The sequence below is a fragment of the Arachis stenosperma genome, chromosome 1, assembly GCF_014773155.1.
Source record: "Arachis stenosperma cultivar V10309 chromosome 1, arast.V10309.gnm1.PFL2, whole genome shotgun sequence".
In the NCBI taxonomy this organism is placed as follows: domain Eukaryota; kingdom Viridiplantae; phylum Streptophyta; class Magnoliopsida; order Fabales; family Fabaceae; genus Arachis; species Arachis stenosperma.
The window spans coordinates 26,423,695-26,443,651 of record NC_080377.1 but is presented as its reverse complement, the minus strand read 5'-3'; the positions used below and the strand labels follow the sequence as shown (position 1 = coordinate 26,443,651).

At 34.0% G+C, this 19,957-nt stretch overlaps 1 protein-coding gene across 1 annotated transcript; it reads left to right on the top strand.

The window, feature by feature from the left end:
• The first annotated feature begins 660 nt into the window (after positions 1-660).
• LOC130976746 (uncharacterized mitochondrial protein AtMg00860-like) lies at positions 661-2,552 on the top strand. The gene is made up of 2 exons (XM_057901673.1): positions 661-876; positions 2,403-2,552. The coding sequence occupies exons 1-2, from the start codon at positions 661-663 to the stop codon at positions 2,550-2,552; spliced, it is 366 nt and encodes a 121-aa protein (XP_057757656.1).
• The last annotated feature ends 17,405 nt before the right edge of the window (positions 2,553-19,957 follow it).

Here is a 19,957-nt window from a genome sequence, read left to right as displayed (position 1 = left end):
TATCGTATGTGACCTCTATAACTTGCGGAGCTAAAAACTCAAATAGCAGAACTATTGGATAAAAAGTTCATTCACCCATACGCATCGCCATGGGAAGAACTAGTTCTTTTAGTCAAGAAGAATTACAGAGGGATGCGATTGTGTGTGGATTATCGATAGCTAAACAAGATTACAATCAAGAACAAGTACCCACTACCGATGATTGAAGACTCAATGGATCAACTGAGAGGCGCAACTATTTTCTCAAAGATAGACCTGAGGTCCGGGTATCACCAGATTCGAGTCAGAGAGTCAGACATACCTAAGACTGCATTTCGTACTTGGTACAATCATTATGAGTATATAGTTATGTTGTTTGGAATAACTAATGCTCCTGCCATCTTCATGGATTATATGAATTGAATTTTTTATCCTTATTTAAATAAGTTCATAGTAGTTTTTGTCGACGATATTCTTATCTATTCGAGGATCGAGAAAGAACATGAAGAACATCTAAGAATGGTATTGCAAATCCTGAAGGAGCGGAAGCTGTATGCGAAGTTATCTAAATGTTATTTTTGGACACAAAAAGTGAAATTTCTGGTGAATGTGATATCCCAAGGAGGCATCAGTGTGGATTCATCAAAGATTAAAGCAGTATTGAACTGAGAGCAACTAACTATGGCCACGGAGATTCGAAGTTTTCTGGGATTAGCCAATTACTACAAACGATTCATTGAAAGATTCTCTCAGATAGCACTACCATTGACAAAGCTTACAAGGAAAGAAGTGTTGTTTGTTTGGACGAAGGAGTGCGAGGAAATTTTTGAAACGTTGAAGGAAAGGTTAATGACAACACCAGTTCTTGTATTGCCAACCCCGCTAGGACCGTATTCAGTATACTGTGACGCTTCACACAAAGGATTAGGTTGTGTATTGATTCAAATCCGAAAGGTAGTCGCATATGCTTCAAGACAGTTGAGATCCCACAAAAAGGATTATCCAATGCACGATTTAGAATTAGCAGTGATAAACCCCTATTTTATGATTCATCCTGTGCTTAAATTGAGTGTTTTTATCAAATCTTCACCCACTTATTCATACAAATTGCATGGTTTTACTATTCCTTCCTTATTTTATGATACATGAGAAAACATATTTCCTATTCTTTAAAATATTAAATTTAATTATCCTTTATTACCATTCGATGCCGTGATTTGTGTGTTAAGTATTTTTTGGTTTCATAGGGCAGGAATGACTTAGAAGACAAAAAGGAGACACACAAAAATGGAAGGAAAGCACAAAAATGGAGTTTTGAAGAAAAACCAGTGACGCAAACGCATGGAAGATGCGGACGCGTGCTTAGCGCAAAACACAAACGACGCGCACGCATGCCTTGAGCAGAACACAATTGACATGGACGCGTGACTGACGCAGACGCGCAGAAGAGCAAAACTCCAGATGACGCGAACGCGTGACCCACACATACGCGTGACAGACGCCACGTGCAGAAATTGCAGAAAACGCTCCTAGCAATTTTTGAACCCTCTTTTGGCCCAGATCCAAGTCCAGAAGCATAGATTAGAGGCTATAAAGTGGGGAATCCATCCATTCATTAGGAATAATTCATACAAATTCACAAATTTAGGTTTTTAGATGTAGTTTTTAGAGAGAGAGGTTCTCTCCTCTCCCTTAGGATTAGGATTTAGGATTTCTATTATGTTCAAAGTACTTCTCCTCATCACAGGTTCAATGTTCCTTTAATTTATTTCTACTTTTATTTATTCTATTACTTTAATTTATGAACCCTTATGTCAGACTTGATTTCTCTTATTTATGCAATTTGAGGTAATTCATATTTATGACTTTAATTTAGCTTTTTACACCCTTTAGCCTTGGTAGAGTAATTAGTAACACTTGAGTTATCAAACTCATCTGTTGATTGAAATTGGAATTCTTTGCTGATTAATTTATACTCCAATAACTCTAGTCTTTCCATAGGAGTTGACTAGGACTTGAGGATCAAATTAATTAGTCCGCTTGACTTTCCTTTATTTAGTAAGGGCTAACTAAAGTGGGAGCAGAGTCTAACTCTCATCACACCTGATAAGGATAACTAGGATAAGACTTCAATTTCTTATACCTTGCCAAGAGATTTTATAATTATTAATTTATTTTCCTTGCCATTTAAATAACCTGTTCCTTATTTTAAAAACCCAAAATGATACTATTTTTTTTAACCAATAATAAATCATACCTCCCTGCAATTCCTTGAGAGACGACCCGAGGTTTAAATACTTCGGTTATAAATTTTATTGAGTTTTGTTACTTATGACAACCAAACTTTTGTACGAAAGAATTCTCTATTGGTTTAGAAACTATACTTACAACGCTATTATATTTGTGAATTTCTTTACCGATAGAAATCAGTTCGTCAAGCAGCAATGGTTTTTGCCCTCAAAATTTGGAGACATCACTTGTACGGAGCACGATTTGAAGTCTTCTCAGATCATAAGAGCCTAAAGTACATGTTCGATCAGAAGGAACTCAACATTGACAGCAAAGGTGGATAGAATTTCTCAAGAATTACAACTTCAAGCTAACTTATTACCCCAAAAAAGTAAATATGGTGGCTGATGCACTAAGCCAGAAAAATACAAGTGTGACATGGATAATGATCAAAGAAGAAGAACTTGTAGTAGAATTTGAGCAACTCAAACTAGACTTGAAGAACACACTGGAAGGAGTTTGCTTGGCATAGATGCAGATAACGCCTGATTTTAAGATTGCTATTCAACAAGCTCAGAAAAAGAAAATTGAAATGACAAACTTCTAATGAATGTTGGCAAGAAAATGTAAGGAGAACTTAAACAAGATAATGAAAGAATATGGAGATACAGAGGAGAATCTGTGTGCCAAACGATGAAGGGCTACACCAAGAAATTTTGGGGAAGCTCATCAAGGGAGATTCTCCCTACACCTAGGAGTAACCAAGATGTACCCAGATTTAAAGCTGATGTTCTGGTAGTTGGGAATGAAGAAAGATATAGCGGCGTTCATTTCAAAATGCCTTACCTGCCAAAACGTGAATATTGAACATCAGAAGCCTTCTGGAACTCTTCAACCTTTGAAGATACCGCAAAAAAATAGGAGGCGATTACAATGGACTTTATCTCTGGACTACCAAGAACCACGACTAGACATGATACAATATGGGTGATAATGGATAAGTTGACCAAGTCTTCTCATTTTCTACCTATCAAGATGGATTATACACTCGAGAAGCTCACCCAGTTGTATATCTGAGAGATTGTACGATTACATGGTATACCCTCTAGTATTGTGTCTGATAGAGATCCAAGATTCACTTCAAAATTTTGGAGTGTATTTTAAAAAGCATTGGAAACTAATTTACACGTGATCACTACGTAACACCCTCAGACAGACGGTCAGTTTGAGCATATGATTTATACCTTGGAAGATATGATGAAAAGTTTGTGCTTTGGATCAACGAGGGAACTGGGATAGATATTTGCCTCTGATAGAATTCTCCTACAATAATAGTTACCAAGCAAGTATCGAGATGGCACCTTATGAAGCAATGTATGGCTGCAAATGCCAGTCACCACTATGCTGGTACGAAGGAGGAGAATACAGTGCCTTAGGATTAGAGTTGGTGCAGAAAACTACAGAGCAAATTAGGAAAATTCACAATATGATCTTAACTGCACGAAATTGATAGAAGAGTTACACTAATATAAGACAAAAGCCCTTAGAATTTGCAGAAGACAACCATGTTTTTCTAAAAGCCACCCCTACAACTGGTATAGGTCATAGTCTCAAAGCCAAAAAGTTAAGCCCTGGATATATAGGACCTTTCCAAATCCTTAGCCTTGTCGGTCCAGTAGCATATCAAGTTGTCTTACCTCTACATCTGTCAAATCTTCAATGTGTTTCATGTTTCCCAACTTAGAAAATACAATCCCGACGAAAGTCATGTCTTAGAACCTGAAACCATATAGTTACGACATGACTTCACATTCCATGTACCCCCAATGAAGTTAATCGAACAAAGTACGAAGAAGTCACATGAAAAGTCAATTTCTTTGGTAAAAGTAGAATGGGGACAAGAAGGCATAGAAGGATACACTTGGGAACTAAAATCCACAATAAGGGTTGATTTTTCATATCTTTCACAGGTAACAAATTTTGAGTACAAATTTTCTTTTAAAGGGGTAGAATGTAATAACCCAATTCTCTACTCCAAATATTCCGAGTGAATTCCAAAAACCTTTTTATCATAAAATATATATATATATATATATATATATATATATATATATATGTATGTATGTATGTATGTATGTGTGTTAGATAAATATTAAGATCGAAGAATTATAATTTAAGCTCAGTCGCATAGCTAAAATTTATTTCTCTATTTTAATTTTTTTTATGGCGAGATAAGGTAATTCAAGGATTATTGTTATGATTAATTATTCTATGGAATAATGATTTTTACAAGTTAAGCATCACGTCTGTAATTAATTAGATAATAAATTAATTAAAAAGAAGTATATATATATCATTAGAATTAGTTAACCATGATTGAAATCCTTACCACATCATTTTCCCCCCTTCTAACCGAAACCTTGCCGCCTTCACTAGGCCAATCATGATCGAATTCCCTGATCACACTCTCTTTCCCCCTCTTCACCGAACCCACCATGCATCAACCATGATCACACATTTGGTTAGGATGTTTAGTGTACTATTAACTCCTTTAATGACCATCACACATATTAATCCTTCACCACAACAACAAAGCACCAAAGCCATGCACCCTTACACCTAGCTCTCCCAATAGTCTTTATAAAGCCTACCTTAAACTGATCTTCAAGAAGAAAAAGAAAGAGAGTGTTGTGAGATTAGAGAAACACCAAAGAAGAAAGAAAGAAAGAAAGAGAGCAAGTTAACTGATAGTATGAAGATCGGACACCATGCCATCAGCATCAAGTTCTTGCCTTCCTTAGGAGGTTAAGAAGCTTGAATTCCTTCCATCATTATCCTTTCTTGGCTGTCAAGAATCTATTCATAAGGTGAGGAACTTCAATTTTCCTTCCTTCATCAATTCAGTTCTAATTCTTCCTTGTGTAACCTCAATTAAGTTCTTCCTTCAAACTCAAGCAATTACTTAACTTTTTTCAACATCAACCTAGCAACCAAACTCTTGAAATTCAAGAAAGTGAGTGCTTCATCTTTTTCCCTCATGTGATTATGAATTCTGCCCCTAAGGCCATGATGATGATAGAAATTGAATTGAGATGCTTTAGGTGTGTAGCTGAGAAGATTGTTTAGAGAAAAAATTTATCAGATATTGACATCAAATAGGTAAAAGATAGGATAGATAGAATGTCATGTTTGCTGCTGTTTTTGCTTGTGTTTATTGATGTTTCATTACATATTTGATTAATGAAAAGTGTATTTTGAATTCTATTTTGATATGGTGTAGAAAAGTGAATGTTTAACTATGTACATGCACTTGTAAAAATGTGAATTGATGATTGTGAGTTCTTGGGGTCGTAATAAACATTCTAACAACTTTGTTTAATCAAAAGGAAGATAGAATTACGGTTTTATAATATTTATAAGCATAGATATAAAATTTGGGATATGAGGTTGTTAAATTGCTTGATGCGGAATTTCTGCATGTTTGGCGGCGACTTAGAACAAACTTTGGGAGCAATCTAGACCACCGTTTTGGATAAAATTATTTTTCTATGAAAACTTGGTGTGTGTTGAATGTCCTATAAAATTTCAGAATTTATTGATTATTAGATTGAGAGGAATGGATTTTTCAAAATTGTTGGTTTCTGTAGAAAAGTTTGTTCTCTTACTGTAAAAGCATCAACTTCCAACCTACTTAACTTTTGGTTCTGAAAAGTAATTAAGTTGAAACCAATGGTAATTTTAAGCTTTTTATTTCTATAACATCCAGTTTGAATTTCAGACCAATGCCATGTTTGACAAAATAATATGCAGATGGGGAGGTGACTAGCTCACTAATTTCAAAAAATAACTTTCTCTAAAATAGGGTTGTGTTCCTAGCTATATATATTTTTCATGTGACATGATATTGATCTAAAATTTGATTTGTTTGAAAGATAGGCGAGTCTACTAGGATGCCACCAATCTGAAGGATAATTGATTAAAATTAGATTTTTCATGAATTTATTAAAATCACTGCTCTCTGCTATTTTTCTATATATTTTAAATGATGGCAGAACTTTGAATATTATTATAAAATTAAATTTTAATCGGATTGCCTCAACACCAGTTTTAAATTAAAGCTTTAGATCTATAAAATCACCTTGTATAAGTGAAGGTCTCGTGCGTGAGTTTTTCACAATATATATGTGCCTTAAAAAGTCAATAGGTGCTGGTTGGTGATCTGTATATAGCATTCATTGTTTTGCATGCATAATTATAGGTACATGCATCGAAAACATGCATAAATGGCATCGTCGTAAACTTCGGTCCATCGAGGACGTGTGGATATAAAATTTGCACAATTCGGAGTCCATTCATTATATTAATTATTGAATAAAAAAATCAGTCGCTAGAGGATGTTAGGGTAAATATTCTAAGAAGAGTCTAGAAGTACATGTTCGAATTTAAAGTAAGCCCCAAGATACCAAGAAGACTTTAGCAAAAGTAATTATGCTAAAATGAAGTATGAATATTCTGGGAAAGACCAGAATTAATTATATAAATTAGTGGTAGTCCTGATGGATCCAGAGTGAACTGTCTGGTGAGAAGGGGTGATGTTTGCTCCAACAAAACCAAAGTGGATTATCTGGTGAGAAGGAAGAACGTGTGGAGTAGGGATGCCAAATTGTTTCTTTTCCAGGAACATAATATTAAGTTGCATTACTGACTGAGTTGAGAAACTATATCTGAGAGTAACCTCGGGTAACGTGGGCTGTGGATAGATGACGGAGGAAAAATGTCGATAAAGATTTTCACAAAAAATATCGCGTTGCAAGTATAGTTCTAAACCGACAATTATACATCAATCAATGTTTAAATTGTTTGTCACAAATACAAACCCAATAAAATTAACCGAAGTATTTAAACCTTGGGTTGTCTCTCAAGAAATTGCAGAGAAGTGTACTTACTATTAATTATGGGAAACGTTTTTGGGATTTTTGAATTAAGAAACGAGAAAGTAAAAATGACAAGAAAATAAAGTAATAACTACGAAAGCTCTTAGCAAGGATTGAGAATTAGAAGTCCTATCCTCATTATCATCGTCAATTGTGATGGTAAATGTGAATTGCCTTCACTTAGTTAACCTCTAACCAATGGATGAAGGTCAAGTGCATATAATTAACTTGAGTTCACAAGTCCTAGTCAACTTATAGTAAGAGCCTAGCTTTGGTGAAGTTCAAACTAACCGGCAATCTTCAATCACCAATCAACAAATGACTTTTGATAACTCAAGAATCTCTAAATAATCAATCCAAGTCAAGAACATAAAATCTAAATTAAAATCCACCCAAACATTTTATCAAAAACTTGGAAGGCACAAAATAAAAGTATAGAAAAGTAATAAGAGAATGTAAAATCTAAGACTAACAACTGCAAGGAATCAATAACAACAATTAATGAAGAAGCAATAAACATGAAATACCTCAAATTGCATTAAAAGGAAATTGAATCTAACAATAAGGGTTCATAAACTAAATTGGGAAAATAGAGAAATCAACAAGAGAAGTAGATGAACTAAAATACTAGAACAAATAAAAATAGAAAAAAACTAAATTAAAACAAGGTAGAAATCTGAATTTGAGAATAACTAAGACTAAAAGAAACCCTAAAACCTGGAAAGAGGAGAGAGCCTTTCTCTCTAGAAAACTACACCTAAAACCTAAAGTGGATGAATGAATTGTGAATGATGGATTCCCTTTACAGCTCCACTCTGTAGCCTCTAATATGTATTTTCGGGCCTGAAACTGGGTCAAAAGCAGCCCAGAATTCGCCCCCAGTATTTTTTGTAAATTGCAGCACGTGATGCTCATCACGCATACGCGTCAACCACACGTACGCGTCACTGAACAAATTTCTGGTCACATGTACGCGTCATCCACGCATGCGCATCACTTGTCTCCTGCACTAGTAACGCTTACGCGTCGTCTACGCGTGCGCGTTGATACCAGATTTTGAAATACTTGATTTCTTGTGTTTCTTCCACTTTTGCATGCTTCTTTTCCATCCTCTAAGCCATTCCTGCCCTATAAACCCTAAAAACACTTAACAAACATATCACGGCATCGAATGGTAATAAGAGAGGATTAAAATTAGCAAATTTAAGGCCAAAGAAGCATGTTTTCAATCATAGCACAAGATTAGGAAGAAAAATGTAAAACATGCGAATTCTTTGAATAAGTGTGAGAATAATGGATAAAATTCATCCAATTCAGTACAAAATAAACCATAAAATAGTGGCTCATCAATAGATAATCAACGCGTGAGCTCATGGTCTGCACTAGAGACATGCATGCATCATGTTGGTTGTGCATTTTGCAAACTTGTGTTTGATATTGTAATTACTCTAATTGTATATGTTTGTTTTCTATTATATATAAATGAATATGTTACTCGGGTGTTTTCTTTTTTACTTTCCGTTTGACGAAAACATAGAAATTAAGACCCTAGAATCCCTTTCACCGTGCTGGGAACCTTAGGTTCTCACCCTTCTTTTCTTTTCTTTTTTCTCTCCTCAGATGGAATCGACGGTGATCTTCTTTGAGGTTCCTCTTATCTTGAGCTATGAAGACCCCGTGCGATATGGAGTCTTCATGTGAGGCACGCTAAGAACCCGCATTTATGTTTTACACGATCATGGTTTCAGATTTTCTGTACATAGCTCGTATTTTGATCCAAACATGCCATACGAGTTTACCTTAGTGGAGCTACATCCAGCTGGAGGTCAGTTTCCTTTTCCTCATCATCTCAATATGGTAGAATCGTACTACAATGTACCATTTTTGGGTTTTTTGTACGTACACGAGGCTGGTTCATATCTTTCTCAACATTTTCCGATTCTTTTACTACAGGTTGAGCCGATGCCAAACGACCCTTGGGGCACCATGTGGCAACTGCTCAGGCCGCACACTCTGATCCTACAGTGGCTAGACCTTCTGATGTACTATCCACCTGGGTTGAGCAGTTAGAAGTAGATTTAGAGTCTGATGAGGAGTCTATTTCCGAAGAGGTTGGAGACTATCCAGTAGTTTGATGTAGCTGACCTTTTGTTCTTTTGGTGATATATAGTGCCATTTTTTCTCGCTTTTATTGTATTTTAGAGGGATAGAAACTTCTAGTAGATCTGTTCTAACTTAGGGGACTCGTGTGTAGGCTGGGACTGTTTTTTATATCTTGTCTATGTATATACTCGATGTAGTTACTCTGTATTTCAGATATTTGGCATGTACCTTTTAACCTATGTTATGTATTTTGTCTATCCTTATATATCTATCTTGTGATATTACTATAACTATTATTATGAATTTGCCAAAGATTTATTTCAATGCTTTATCACACTAAAACAGAAACGATTTTATTAATCACATTAATTCGATAAAGACTTCAAGAAATACCTGATAATGAAATTTTGAGTCTAGAATCAAGTGTCCACACGATAAATAACACCTAAATGATTAGCATTAATAATGATCCGTCAAAGTTGAATCGTTACATACTCTAAAAATAAAAAAAAAATTTATATTCTCGCAAATAAAGTGAAAATTAATTTTCTTTAAAAATTAATTTTTTATTGTATTGTAAAAAAAATCCTACCTTTAATTTGTGTCCCCACCTTTTTTCAAGAACGGTAGCTTTGTGCGGTATTTTATTTTAGTTATTAGAGAAAAGATTTTTCAAACCGCTTTCTAAGCGTTTGCTTTTTGTTTTTATTTTTTATTTTTATTTTCATTGTTTTATATTTTTTAAATTTTATAAAAAAAAAAGAAAAAACATTGCAAACAATATAATTCTGTTTTATATTTTTATGTCTTATTTTTTTTATAAATTTCTAAAAATAAAAATGAAAATATAAACTAAACATACTTTTAGTTTCTTAAATAAACTTTAAATTTAAACTTAGAAGTTGAGATGCTTTTCTGAAAAAAATAAATTTCCCGCTTTCATCGATTTTGCAAATAAAGGTGAGAAAGTTTGGTGCATAATCTTATACTAGTATTTTTATCCATAATAATATTACGGAAATATATATTTTTTAAAATTATAGTCCACTTTGTTCTAATAGTATAGATTATGCATGACACAAAAAATTTATAAAATCAAACTATTTTTATGAAAAAAAAGTCGTAGATTGACAAAAATCTCTAATTAAGAAGATTTTTATATGAAAATATCTAATTTTTTATTAACAATTAATTTTAATATTCGTTATCTAAAATTTGAAACATTTTAACGTATATACTTTTATATTTAATTAAGTATTAAGTCTGTTGTACAAATAAAAATAATTAATTTTTTTACTTGTTATTTAAAAATAATATTTTTCTCATTATGTATATAAAAATATAATTAGATATTAGCATAAAAAAAGTTATATTAATAGTTATAAAATTAATTTAAAATTAATTTTTTTAAAACAATTGAATTTTAATTCTAACGTTTAATTATAACATTAGTATTCTCTTCAAATTATATGTAATAAATATTTGAAAGAAGAGAAATGAAAATATAGATTAGAAAGATAAGTGGTGAATATTTAAAACTAAAGAAAATATGTATATAATAATAATTTTATTTGAATTATATTATTTTGTTAATTTTATTTTCTGTAGAACAGAAAGGTAGAAAAAATAGAGAATGAAAGAAAAGAGAGAGAAAGATAAAGATGAAGAATGAGAGTGAGAGTGATAGTTTGTTAATTTTAGAAAAAAAAATTATTTTAATTGTAATAAAAATTATCGGATTACATATTTTGATTTGTCAAAATTACTAATATAAAATATAAATTATATATAGAGTAACAATGATAGAGAGAAATAGAAAAATAGAGAGAGGTAGATGAAATAATTTAGGAAGAGAATTTATTGATTTTGGAAAAAAATATTTCCAATTTTAATAAGAGAGTGTCATGTGACACATTTGATTATTAAATTAGATAGTAATATATGATACATAATATAGGTATATTTCAATTTCAACTTTAATATTTTAATTTTAAATTTAATTTTAATTCAATTAAAGAATGTCATGTTGCACATTTTGATTATCAAATTAGTAATTAGTCATTGATATTAATAATGATATATAAAATAGATAGAGTGGTTGAAGAAATAAGAGAGATAGAGAAAGGAAAAGGGAGAATGGGAGAACTCTTTAATTTTGGAGGGAAAGATTTGATTTCAATTGCAATGAGGGAGTAACATGTAGCACATTTTGGTTGTAAAATTAGTATGGAGGAGGGGAGAACTCTTTAATTTTAGAGGGAAAAATTTAATTTCAATTGCAATGAGGAAATGACATGTGATATATTTCGGTTATAAAATTAATATGGAAGAGGAAAGAATTCCTTAATTTTGGAGAAAAAAATTTAATTCCAATTACCATGAAAAAGTGATATGTGGCATATTTTGATCGTAAAATTAGGAATATATAATAGATATAATAAATTTTTAATTTTGTCATTAAACAACGCAAAATATTGACAAATTGTTAGTCAACATAGAAAATTCAATATTACTTTAGTCTATGTTGTGATAAGAATGCTTTGTCACTTCATATGTGGATGCCCATTCTAAAGGATGATTGTATTTAATATAGTTTGAAAAAGTAAAGCCTTGCACATGTATAAATAGGGGTATAGGCGAAAACTTTTTACACTACAACAAAAGCAATAAAACACTCTTCTCTCTCTTTCTCTAATTATATTTCTTTATTTTATTTGTTACCTCTTCCTTATTTATTTATTTAGTTATTTTATAACACATTATCAGCACGAAACTTTAACGAAATTTTAGGAAGACTTCAGGTAACAAATTTTTATTATGTCGAATCTCTTTCATCTTGAATATAATACTTTTGATATATCTGAAAATAATTATTTATCATGGATACTAGATGTTAAAATCCATCTTGATTCATTGGATCTTGGAGATACCATTAAGGCTGAAAATAATACATCCCAAAAGGATATAGCCAAAGTCATAATTTTTCTTCGTCGTCATCTTGACATATGATTGAAAAATGAATATCCCACATTAAAAGATCATGCAGATTTGTGGAAAGACCTTGAAGAAAGGTACAATCATCAAAAGACGGTGATACTTCCTCAAACCCAATATGTTAGAGAAAACTTTTTCGACTTTCCATACCTCGAATGTGCTCCTGCAGTAGCAGTATCGAGAAAAAAGGATTTAAAAATTTTTGAGCTAATTTCTTGCTTTCTTGTTGCTGAACGCAACAATGAGTTGCTCTTAAAAAATCATGAAATGCGTCCAGCTGGTGTCGCCCCTTTTCTTGAAGCAAATGCGGCAAATTATAACCCCAGAAGAGATAAATGGCAAGATTTTGATAACAAAAAAAATTATGGAAGAAAAAAATTTATGTTCATAAGAAAAGATCTCACCAGAAGTAGGATAAAGAAAGAATCAATGGGTAAAGTATATCAATTGAGGATAAATGCTTCCGTTGTGGTGAAAAATGTCATTGGTCACGTACCTGTCATACCCCAAGGCACCTAGTTGATCTTTATCAAGCATCCTTGGAAAAGGATGACAAAGGAAAGGAAACAAATTTTGCTTCAAATGATGAAAATTCTACCACTCATTATGATGTATCTAATTTCTTTAAGGATTCTGAATGAAATATTGGCTATTTGATCAATGATGGAATAGTTTGATATATGTGTTTGTTAAGTATTCATATGAATAATTTTACTGTGCATGTACTTCTATTCATTTTATTATTATTATAATTTGTTTTTGAAGAAAAATGACAAGGACATGTTCTGAAGATATTTGTCTTGTGGATAGTACAAGTTCGCACACTATTCTTAAAAGTACTATATATTTTACCCATCTTGTGCCAAAAGAAGAATATGTTAATACTATTATTGGCTCAGGCAATGTGATAGAAGGTTCCGAAAGAGCTATAATTTTGTTTCCTCCGGAGGAACAAAATTTATAATAAATAATGCACTATTATCTACCAAGTCTCTGAGAAACTTGTTGAGTTTCAAAGATATTCTCCGAAATGGATATCATATTGAAACAATGAATGAGGGAAATCATGAGTATTTATGTATCACAACTCATGATTTAAATAAAAAGGTTATATTAGAAAAGTTACCTTCACTTTCATCTGGGTTGTATTATATCAAGATTAGTGCAATTGAATCACATGCCATTCTAAACCAGAAGTTTACTAGCCCAAATAAATTCATAACTTGGCATGATAGATTGGGTCATCCGGGAACAACCATGATGAGGAGAATTATTGAAAAATCTTATGGACATTCACTAAAGAACCAGAAGATTCTTAAATCTAGTGAATTTTGTTGTGCTGCATGTTCTCAAGGGAAGTTAATTTTAAGGCCATCACAAGTAAAGATTGGATTTGAGTCCCTTGAATTTCTAGAAAGGATTCAAGGTGATATATGTGGACTTATTCATCAATCATGTGGATCTTTTAGATATTTTATGGTCCTAATAGACGCATCTTTGAGATGGTCACATGTGTGCTTATTATCTTCTCGCAACTTGGCGTTTGCGAGATTACTGGCTCAAATTATTCGATTAAAAGCACAATTTTCAGAAAATCCAATCAAAGCAATTCGTCTTGATAATGCTAGTGAATTTACTTTCCAAGCATTTGACGCTTATTGTATGGCTAATGAAATAAGTGTTGAACATCCAGTAGCTTATGTTCACATACAAAATGGGTTAGCAGAATCACTTATTAAACGCCTCCAATTAATTGCTAGACCCTTACTTATGAGAACAAATCTCCCAACCTCGGTTTGGGGGCATGCTATTTTACATGCTGCAGCACTTATTCGTTTGAGGCCAACGAGTTACCATCAGTTCTCTCCAATGCAATTAGCTTTTGGCCAGCAGCCAAATGTTTCTCATTTAAGGATATTTGGGTGTGCGATATATGTTCCCATTGCACCACCTAATCGTACCAAAATGGGACCCCAAAGAAAATTGGGAATATAGGTTGGATATGATTCTCCCTTTATAGTGAGGTATCTTGAGATACAAATCGGAGATGTATTTAAAGTCCGGTTTGCGAATTGTTATTTTGATGAATCAAAATTTCCAACATTAGGGGGAGAGAATAAGCTTCCTGAAAAGGAACTTAATTGGAATGCATCATCGTTGATGCATTTAGATCCTCGATCAAGGCAATGTGAACTAGAAGTTTAAAAGATTATACATTTGCAGAGAATAGCAAATGAATTGCCTGATGCAGTTTTTGATACAAAAAGGATAACCAAATCTTATATACCAGCGGAAAATGCCCCAATTCAAATTGATGTCCCAGTTGGACAAATTGCCACCGACGCAAATATACGCCAGAAGCGTGGCAGGCCTGTCGGTTCCAAAGACAAAAATTCTCGAAAGAAAAAAGAGGTAAATACTATTCCTGTTGAAAAAGACATAGTAGAGACAACTGCAGTTGTCCAAAATTCTGATATAGTGTTAATGTCAGAAGACGTTCAGGTACCTGAAAATTGTGAAAATGACAATATCTCGATAAATTATGTCTTTACAGGAAAGAAATGGGACTGAAATAAAACAATTGTCAATGAAATATTTGGATATAATGTGGCATTAAATATCATGCATGAAAGTAAGGATCTTGAGCCAAGATCAGTCGAAGAATGTCAACAAAGGAATGATTGGCCAAAATGGAAAGAAGCCATGAAGGCTGAGTTAGACTCACTTGCAAAACGTGAAGTCTTTGGACCTGTAGTCTGTACAGCAGAATATGTAAACCTGTTGGATACCGGTGGGTATTTGTGAGAAAACGAAATAAGAAAAATGAAGTTGTGCGCTACAAAGCCCGACTTGTGGCACAAAGTTTTTCACAAAGGCCCGGTATAGATTATGAAGAAACGTATTCTCCTGTAGTGGATGCGATAACATTGCGTTATTTAGTCAGTTTATCTGCATATCATAAACTGCATATGCATTTAATGGATATGGTAACAGCCTACTTATACGACTCATTAGATCGAGATATCTATATGAAAGTTCCTGAAGGACTAACGATATCTAAACCATCCAATGAATATTCACAAGGGTTATACTCAGTCAAATTACAAAGATCTTTATACGGTCTAAAGCAATCTGGACGAATGTGGTATAATCGTCTTATTGAGTATCTGGCCAAAAACGGATTCAAGAATGATGATATCTGCCCGTGTATTTTCATAAAGAAAATTGTATCTAGATTCATTATAATTGCTGTGTACGTTGATGATTTAAATATCATTAGAACTCTTGAAGAGATTCCAACAATTATAAAAACTCTAAAAGAAGAGTTTGAGATGAAAGATCTTGGAAAGACTAAATTTTGTCTCGGCCTGCAGATCGGGCATACAAAAAATGGGATCTTTATTCATCAAACAACATACACAGATAAGATCTTAAAAAGATTTTATATGGATAAATCACATCCCTTGAGTACCCCAACACTACAAGAAAAAAGGCCTGTCGGCACACTTTTTTCTTGCCACGCTTTTAAAGCGTGCCTAAAAGTGGTCTATGGCCACGCTTTTGCGAGGGTGGCCACTAATTTGTGATTTGGCCACGCTTTTTTTTGCTACGCTTCAAAAGCGTGGCCGTAGAGAGAAATCGGCACGCTTTTATGAGGGTGGCGACTGATTATTGATTTGGCCATGCTTTTTTTTGCCACCCGTCAAAAGCGTGGCCATAGAAAGAAATAAGTACGATTTTGAAGCGTGGCTGATTTGTCTTCCTATAGGCACTCTAAAAAAGCGTAGCGACATAATTTTCACCAATTTTTTATTCACACTTCAATTTTTTCCCAATTAAACACTTCAACCCTAAAGAAGTGACAATCTTTTCACTGCTCAAGCCTCGGACACTAGCTGCCAGCCCCTTCATCTTCATCACTACCATGTCCCAATTCATCACTGCTAATGAGAACCCATGCACGCCCTCTACCCCAGCCCTTCATCTTCATCACCGCCGAGAACCATCACACCCAGCCCTCTCTCGTAGCCCTCTATCGCACCCTCTCTCGCACCTAAACGGCAAGCCTCCTCCTCGGATTCCCAACCCTCGCACCCTCTCTTGCAACCTTCTATCGGCGCTTCTCCGTTGGCGCACCCTGCCTCGGCGTGCTCCCTCAGCGATCTCTCTCTCTCACAAACCCTAAACACTAAAGACGCTGCCTCTCTCTCGCTCCTCCCTCAATCATCGCTTCCTCTCCCCCAATCGGCGCTTCCTCTCCCTCAATCGACGCTCAACCCTCACCATCTCCATCGTTCATCGTTCATCGTTCATCGTTCATCACCCATGCCTTCGAACCCTAAATCTAAAATCACCCTCCCCTCACTGGAACCCTAACTCCCTAAGTCTCTTCTCTCGCTCTCTTCTGTCCCTCGCACACGCCAGAACCGCCGTCGCACAGAATCCCCTTCGCACACGCCATCGCAGACTCGGACGTCTCGCGGTCTCGGTCCAAGGCGTGTTCTCCTCGTCGTGTCGTCTCCATCCCGTGAATGTCTGCGTCCTACTCTCCCGTCCTGTGAGCGTCGCTGTCCTCCGCGTCCCGTGAACGTTGCTGTCCTCCCCGTCCTGAACGCCGCCGTCGTTCTTCCTGATTCCTGGTTTGTGAAATTCTCCTTTTAACTACTCTGTTTTTTAAATCTTCCAGACCTCTCTTCTCTCTGTTAATCTTCTATTTGTTCTGGTTCTATTATTAAATTAGTTTTGCTGTGTTTAATTTGCTATTAATCTTCTATTTGTTCCCCAACTAGTCGCTCATCCTTCGCGCCGTTGGCTTCGGTGGCCGCCATTTTGCTGTGCGTAGCTTTAGCCAACTTCATCTCCGACCGCCGTTGGACGAAGAAGAAACCGATTATGAAGAAAAGCAGAGGAGTGGTTGCTCTTCAAATTATCCAAGAGGTACAAATCCTACTATTTTTTAGGGTTTTAATTGATCATATTCATATTTGAAGTCTGAATGAATAAAATTTTTAGATAAATTCATAGTTTGTGACAAATTACACTACAAGAAAAAAACCCCTGGCTTCAGTGGGATCTGCATGGAAAACTATCAAGTCACTACTGGTATATGAATTGTACTGATTTCTTATATTGGAGTATATGAAATTTATTTCAACTTGGATAATGAGATTCATTCACTGGTATTCTTTTAATCTTAGTATATGAATTATACTTTATTATGACACACATGCATTTGTTCGAATAGTACAGATACTTGATACAAGGTTTGAGTGATATGATCGTTTGTTATTTGTTTGGTTATGATGAAAATTGCTTATTGGAATGGTTTCTGATTTTTGTCTTTAATTTTTTTGGTAAAGAAATACTAAATGGGGGTTTCTTGAGGGTGTGAGTATGTCTGATGCACCGTCACCTAGAACGGTCTTGGTGCAGCAGTGTATCCGTGATAGAGGTGTATTGGAAGTTCTATGCAACTATGATGCTATCAGTCTACTAAAATTAAGGTCTCTTCTATAGTGCCTAACATTTACTGATAGACTTAAAAAATAAAGATGCGAGTCTTACTTTATCTCTACTTTAGACAAGTTAAACAAAAATTTTGTAAACACCAAAGAATCTACTAAATTAAATTAAAAAAGAAAAACTAAATTGTTCCTTAAATTAACTGACCTTGCAACTTTTTAATTGAGTTCTTAACCCATTATCAACATTATTTTCTCGGCTGAGTTTCTTTTTCTCGATCAGGAGTGAAAGAACTAGAAATGGTGGCAACGTATGAAGAAGCGAGAGATTATATGGCACAAGTGCAAGAAGCATTTCAAGATAAGAAAGAAGACTATCATTGCTTTATGCAACTTCTCCAACTTCTCGAAGATCATTTCTTCTTGCGTGTTTTGTGTTTTGTGTGTGTGTGCAACTGTTCTTTTCCTTTTACTAAATTACTAATCATGCAGTAATGTTTGTTGCCACTTTGCTTTCTTAATTAGTTAATTCTTTCCTTGCCTCTTTTATTAGATAATGGTTACTGTCAGTTGGCAGTTTATAAACTAGCTTATCTACCGTAGGTAGATGGTGGATGAAAATCTGAGAGTGCACTCAAGACATATTCTAAACTTTCACCATGTGAATGACAGTTCAAAACTCATTTAAAAATTCAAACCAGATTTATTTGTTACTTACCCTTCTGTCTGTTTGCTTGTCCTTCTTTCTTTGCAAAGGTTTGGTCTGAATTTAGTTCTTCATGTGTCTGATAATCCTGTATTTGATTCTTCCATACAGATATTTTCTGAGAAAAGAGGACAATGGAAGGCTGCAACTCAATCACGGGAGTATATTCGATCCTTTCAGCGTTATTATAGCAACACGTACTTGGATGGCAATAAACAAAAAGCAATTAACTTGTAAGAAACAGGGTCATTTGTTGTCATTAACCCGTTTGGAAATTCTAAGCAATAATTTAAATAACCTTATTGTTAAGGAAACTTAGATTTAGAAAATTATCCTTACTAAATTCTCTTTCTTCCTAAATTATTTCTACCCACTTACACTCGTCTATTTAATCGGGAATAAGATTGAAATAAATTTATTAATATTACTTAGATTTCCTAAATAGAAAATTCTTTTTTAAAGAAAAATGGATTTTGCTAAGTGGCCAGAGAATTATTTCCAGTAGGAGGGATTATGTCCAGATAATTGTTTCCATAAGAAGTGATATATAGTTATATACTTATCCTAGTTGCATTATAGTGGAAGATTAAACTGTGTTGCTTGATTTTATATTTGGTTAGGTTCTTGGGCCATTTTCAGCCACAACAGGGAAAACCAGCACTCTGGGAGCTAGATTCAGATCAGTATTGCACTGTTGGGAAACACGGCCCTTCTTCAGTTGATAGCAATGTTAGGTATGATGACTAGTATCTACCAACCAAACTTTCGTTAGCCAATTTTGATCTTTCCTGCGTAATTTCATTTATACTTTCCTATTTAAATCAGCTTTCATTCTCAACTTATTCTCAAATTGAAATAGAAGTTAAGCATATGAAGTTATACATCAACCTTGCTGAATTTGTGATGCAAGGAATTCAGAATTCCTTTGTAGTGATGTTTGTCCAGAATTCCTGTTTGGCATATATTTCACTTAAATTTTTTTTTTCAATTTGAGCTAGATGGTTTGATTTCTTTTGTTTCCCTTCTTTGTTTTTTGTTATTTCATTGTGCAATTTCTGATTTATAACTTGATTATTATATTTTATTTGCTCTTTCTACAGTCGTTTGAGAAAAATTAAAAGTGAGTTTTGTTTGTAGTGGAAGAATTTTTTTCTTTTATCAAAGTGTTTGGAAAATAAAAGGAATTATCATTGACTTCATCATCCTCACTTGAGAAGAATCCACTTGTTTTCTTGTTTGTTAATTAAGTATGAATTTGGTGATTATTTGATTAAGGAATGCACAGTTGGTGGCTCTTGGTGGCTATTTAGTTAAGTATGAATTTGGTGACTACTTGATTCCTTTCTTTAATATTTATCATGGCAAGATGCTTTATAATTTGCTTACCTTCTGTTTTTTCGTTATTCATATGATCATAATTGCAGATTATTCTTGAAGTGTATTGTGGAGCTTTCCATTTGATTCCTTTATCCGAGGAAGGCCTAGTACAAGCTTGGGGTGATTCAATGACATTTCTTAATTTCCTTCCTAGAAATTCATTTTTGTTTATG